We start from the raw sequence: 6,310 nt of genomic DNA on the forward strand, positions 1-6,310 counted from the left end.
ATATATATACTGAAAAAGGTACCCAAATAATGCCACTTTAAATTTCTTCCTTATTTATGGTAGTACGTGGAAAGTTGAGAATACCAAAATGTCTTTGTTTATATGCACTATGTTTAAAGAGAAAATATTTTTTAGTTTCATGTAAATACTAATAATATTTATATTTAAATAAAAACATATTGATGAAAATTTTTTACAGTAAAACCACTTTAATTTTAACTGAAGGACATTAGCACCTGCAGGGGCAGAGTTTCTGTGTGTATAGAGAATGTGGGACCTGGGCTGCAACCGCACTCCAGAGAACACATCAACAAAGTCAAACATTTAAACTTCTCTCTGGCATACTTCCAGCTCCATATTAGAGGGCAATAAAACTTGAAATTGGAGTTTTTGGGTGGGGTGAAATGAGGGGTGGGAGAAACTAGATTGGGAGGTGATAGAAAATAAAGAAAGCACGTCTACAATTTGACTTTATTATGACTCACTTGTTTTTACTGTTTCCTTGCTTGTTGCAGAAATAACTTGCTGATAAATCAATAATGTGGAGATCTCACTTTGAACAAGATATTTATGTTTATTTTTTTCTCAGTTTTCATGATTTTTACCAGTTAACTCCACCACGTACTGAGGACAGTCACTAGTACCTGGTAAGTGCATGATCAGTAATTGTTCATCTGGGTTAGAATAACATTAGCTAATACTTAGATGCCATTTGCCATGTGCTCATCATTGTATTAATTATCTTCCATATATTAAGTGATTTAATTCTGAAAACAACATTATGGCATTGTTATCTCTATTTCCTAGATGATAAACTGTGGTCTAGGGTTGTAACTTGCCCAAGGTTATACAACTAATTCTGTTAGGAAGGGAAATCTAGCCAAGGTGGTCTGACTGCAGAATCTGAGCTTGCATCCACACCACTGTTACTGCCTCTCTGAAAGTAAAGTTCTAAAATGTAAGAGGTGACTGTTTATTTACACACTCCTTTAGGAGAATCTGAGAAACTGATCTGAGTGGGAAGATAAAATTGGGGAGCATTTAGGTGGCTCTGCAGAGAAGTTGGCAGCACTTGAGGAACAAGAAGCACTGTTGTTTTGAATAATTACATTCCTCACTTGGGTCATCTAAGGTCTTGCAGAAAAGCCTCCTGTATTAGATTGAGTGAAAGATGTAGCTGTCATGATTGCCGTGTGGGTTGATGTGACAGAATAAATGACCTCACTGGCACAGTGCTGCTCTCCAGGAGCCAGGATGCACAGAAACGCAGGGGAATTTTAGGGTAATTTGAGCGATATTTGCAGTGGTGGCAACACATGGCTGTTTCTTCACAGCAGGCAGCAGTAGCAGGGAGTCTTTTTTAGGGCTCTGTTCTTATCACCTAAAACTTCCAAAGCTTAACTGACTGCCAAGATAATTAACCCCCCTGCATACTGAAGGTTCTTTTAGATCCACTTTCCGATACATTAAGGAAAAGAAAGAAAATAATCATTTTCAGGTTGAGCTGCCTGGCCCTTAGATGTTGATATATGGCAAATTGCAGCCTGATAGGGAAAAAAAACCACATTTCTTAAGGACAATTTTGAAAGAAACCTATTATTTTTCCCCTTACTTTTGAGTGCATAAAATTGTAATATACTTTATAGACCTTATTATTTACATTGCCTCAAAATGGGGGGTTGGAATTAGAAACATAGTACATTGGCACCAAAAGAGATCCGTTGCAACTAAACTAACCCTCTCATTTTATATTAATCGTAACTATCATGCAACTAAACTAACCCTCTCATTTTATATTAATCGTAACTATCATACAAACCTGTGATGTGCAATGTCTGAATGAAATACCAGGTAAAATGTTCTGTACTTTCAGATTGCTTACCAATCTTAATGCTCGCTCAAGCCATCAATGTAGGGTAAATAATTCAAATCCTTTTCACTTAAATGAAAATGCTCAAGGAGCTTTGTGGATCTCAAATCCATAGTATGATTTTCACTGAATACTTACTAGAAACAACAAACAACCTTTACATCAATGAAAGGGTTATGATGGTTTGGCTCATCAACATGGGTCCACATTCATCTTAAGATAAAAAATAACATTAGCATTTGGTATTTTCAACAACAAAACCAAGCCGTATGGCATAGGGAACATTCTTTCTGAAAGGCAGTGAGCTCTTCCAATATATTATTGCATTAGTTCAGATTGTATATTAGCTGTGCAATTATGGTACATCCTCAGTACAAAATATTATTCAGCCATTAAATGAATTAATGGGCTATACTTGTTAATTTAATAAACTTGTTAATTTAATAAGTGAGGAAAGCAGGCAACATAGACATTTTTGTAATGTGATGTCATATTAATGTTCTCAATATGATGATATGAATAGGAAGAACAATATGCAAGAATATATGCCAGTTGGTTAACATGAATTGCCTGGTTGAGAGTGTGAGTAGGAATGGAGGAAGGGAATAAATGTACAAGGAAAGGGTAGCGAAGCGGAGAGAAAAATAATAAAAACATTTTAACTTAAAACTTATGCTATACACTTATTTCAAATCACAGATGCATGTAGAAAAGATATTAAAATCCCATGTTAAAAAAGTGTGTCTGCTGGGCGTGGTGGCTCATGCCTGTAATCCCAACACTTTGGGAGGACGAGGCGGGCTGATCATGAGGTCAAGAGATTGAGACCATCTGGCCATCATGGAGAAACTCCATCTCTACTAAAATTGCAACAAATTAGCTGGGCATGGTGGTGCATGCCTGTAATCCTAGTTACTCAGGAGGCTGTGGTAAGAGAATCACTTGAACCCAGGAGGTGGAGACTGCAGTGAGCTGAGATCGGGCCATTGCACTCCAGCCTGGGCGACAAGAGCAAAACTCAGTCTCAAAGAAAAAATAAAAAAGTATGTCATGTTTCCTCTAGCCTCAAGAGAACATAATTGTAAACTGGAATATTATCCTTACACTATACAAATGTATAGCCGTGGAATATACCCTACAGAGGCAGAAAGCTTGGGTATGAATCCAGCCATTTTCAATCCTTATCTGAGTCTGAGCAAGTTTGTGAGAGCTCCTATAGGGGAGCAGCTATAGGGGAGCTGTAGCTTTGAGTTTGAAAACTAACTTTGCTATTTCCTACCTGTGTGACATTAGACACTTTTCATATTGAAAAGACAAGGATAGAGTTGCATATGTTAGTGTGAGAATTAAATGGGATAGCACAGTTTAACTATTCAAAACTGTATCAACGTTCAAGGAAGAAATATTTTCTTTAAATGCCTTTACTAAGTTATTTAACTCCTATCTATAACCTAAAACCTAGGAATCTGAAGCTTGAGCACTGAATGATGACTTTACAATGATTCTTATTAAGTGCTATGTTATCATGTACACCCTGTAAGTGCTATAGTGGTAGTGATTGTGGAAATTAATAAGGACCAAATTGACCAGAGAGCTTCATAATGTGAAGTCTTGAATAATGGGTAAAATTTGCATCAAGAAGACATTGCAGGTAGGGGGAAAACTTGAACAATGGGGTGCTATTTCTGGATTCATATTGAATTCATAATTCATGCTTTCCTCAAAAATTTCGTGTTGGAGAAATTAGACAATAATGTGATAACTACAAATGGACCCTATTTTGTAGGGCAGTGAAGATGTGTATAGAAAGTTAGATAGAATATATAGAAAATTAATGATGCAGAGTCAGCATTTAATTTTATGGGGCTGGCATTAAATTGAAAAGGACTGAAGAAATGATGTCATCATCAAATTATGAAAGTCTTGTGAGTTATGCGTAGTATGAAGATTGTGGATTATTTGTTCATAGACCCTCATGTTATATCTAAGTGTTATATTGCATGTAAATAAATTTTTCTCAACTACAGTGTAATCAGCCAATCAACAGATATTTTTTATTAGGGGATTATTACACCTCTAGTTAATAGCAAGTTTTTACACAGTCAGAGAATTTATCTTATACTTTCCTGGTGTCTGTCCATCTCATTGCTTTAGGCCAAGCTTAAAGTATCGAGTTATTTGATTGAATCTTCTGAGATTTTACAACTCCCCCTTGTTTATGAAGAAAACAAGAGTTTGTAATTTAGTATTTACTGATGGTCTTGTGATATATTTTACAGGTTAAGGTGGTTGAGTCTCAAATCTTAATATTTACCTAACTCACTATCAAATGAGAAAGTGGAATAAGGAATAACATGAGGAAAGACAACCAAACGGAAAATGAAGCATGACTTTTACTATTTTGGAAAGCTCCTTACAAATCCTCCAACAATGTCTTTTCTGAAAAAGCTGAATTGAATAATACATGCTCAAGGCTATATTGCTGGCCTAATTCCTCTGACTTCTCTACTTTACTAATTTGAAGTTGCCGGGTCATCCCTTTCCACCTAATTGCATGATGTGTGTGTGAGACAAGCATGAAAGGCCTGGCTAAGCGGGCTTCCAGAATGGAATAGGTAAAGCAAAAGAGCAAAGGCCAGATTGTTCAGGGGGTGCAGACCTGTTATGACGTCAAACCTGTGGTCCGGAAGCAACAGAAGATAAGTAACATTGATTCATGAAACCCAAAATACAAAGGGTACCTGTCTTTAAGGAACAACAAAACACCATCCAGTGAATGTCCTGAGCTGGGCTAAATAATTACAATACAGTGTAATAACTGTTAAATAGATAAGTAATAGATAAGAGTGGTGAGACAAAGGTAGAAGTGATTAATTCCTTGTGTGAGTCAGAGAAGGCTTCCTAAAGAAAGATGCATTAGGGACAAGTAATATTTGCCAGAGTAATGATTGTCACAAGGAGGAAATTCCAGAAAAGGAGAATTCAGTAAACAAATTCAGTGAAATTTGGAGAATTTCAGTAAGCAAATTTGGAGAAAGATAAACAGTTTGGTATAACTGGATAAACTTGTCAGGCAAAAATGAAAACTGGGGAGGGAAGTAGATATGAGAAGCTCTTAACTGTCATACTAGCAAATATAAGCTTTGTCCAATGATATCTACGGAAAGGTGGATGAAAAGAAGACAGTTGGGTGAACGCTTGCCCTAATGATTTGAACAGTTCATCTCCAAATATCTTATTACATAAATATTTCCATCATATTAGTTCCTAACGGCTGCTATAACAAATTATTCACAAACTCAGCTTAAGACACCATAAACTTATTATCTTATAGGTCTGGAGTTTAGAAGTCTGAAATGGGTTTCCCTGAGCTAAAACAAAGGTATCAGCAGGACTGAGTCCCTTCTGGAGATGCCAGGGAAGGATACATTTCCTTGCCTTTTTCTGCTTTTAGAGGCTGTCCTCTTTCCTTGGTTTGTGGAGTTCCATTTCCGTGCCAGCAATGGCTGGTAAAGTCTGCACCACACTGCATCACTGCAACTCCTGCCCTCCTTCTGAATCTCTCCTTCACTTATATGGACGCTGTGATGACACTAGGCCCACCCGCATAATCTAGGATCATCTCCTCATCTCAAGGTCAGCTGATTAATAACCTTAGTTTCATCTGCAACTTGAATTCTCCTCACCATGTAATCTATCATATTAAGAGGTTCTGAAGATTAGGGCATGGACATTTTTTTGGGAGGGGACATTATTCTGTCTACCACATGAAGTTTTGAATACATCTATTAAACAGATGAGTATTTTCAATATCACATTTCTAGAACACTATCCTGCAATGGCACTGATAATAATAGGTCACAGGTTTACCAGGTAAGAAATTAGAAGATAATGAGAAGTTATTATCATGGATTCTCTAAAAATGTAAAAGACCCTTTGGCAGGTAGCTCATCTTTCTTGAGAACAGGAATTCAGCAAAGCTGTAGCAGAATTGCTTCATTTAGATAACATTTTATTTGTTAGAGCAAGATTTGGCAGGCTTCATTTCAACAGCTGGAGAAATTAATTTAAAATCACAAATTTAGTGTATTGGCACACTTTTACAGGTAGGCAAAGAAAATTACCTATTTTGAGATCAAAGTCACTGCTTCTACATTTTAATGAGAAGATTTAAAGATAGATAGAAGCTATATATTTAAGCAGATATGATTTAATAGATAGTAGAAAATGGTCAGAAAATGGATCCACTGTGAAAACCTCTATAGTTCTCCATGATTTCTTTGTTAACAATAACAATTTTAAATGTGTTTACACATTGTTAACAATAACAATTTTAAATATGTACTTTTCTGAAAAGAAAAAATAGCAATTCACTTTATAAATACTTTGATATTTATAATACCGCTTTAAAATAGTAAATTAAAAGAATATTGCAATGTG

At 36.0% G+C, this 6,310-nt stretch overlaps 1 protein-coding gene across 1 annotated transcript in view; it reads right to left on the reverse strand.

Annotated features, from left to right (window-relative positions):
* ADGRL4 (adhesion G protein-coupled receptor L4) overlaps window positions 1-6,310 on the reverse strand; it is a 135,752-nt gene that overhangs the window by 3,158 nt on the left and 126,284 nt on the right. Inside the window, exon 14 of the mRNA XM_017868252.1 lies at window positions 2,834-2,840. Coding sequence (XP_017723741.1) covers window positions 2,834-2,840 — 7 coding nt within the window. The remainder of the gene's footprint in view (window positions 1-2,833; window positions 2,841-6,310) is intronic.

This window comes from Rhinopithecus bieti, unplaced genomic scaffold, assembly GCF_001698545.2.
Source record: "Rhinopithecus bieti isolate Rb0 unplaced genomic scaffold, ASM169854v2 scaffold_3316, whole genome shotgun sequence".
NCBI classification, from domain to species: domain Eukaryota; kingdom Metazoa; phylum Chordata; class Mammalia; order Primates; family Cercopithecidae; genus Rhinopithecus; species Rhinopithecus bieti.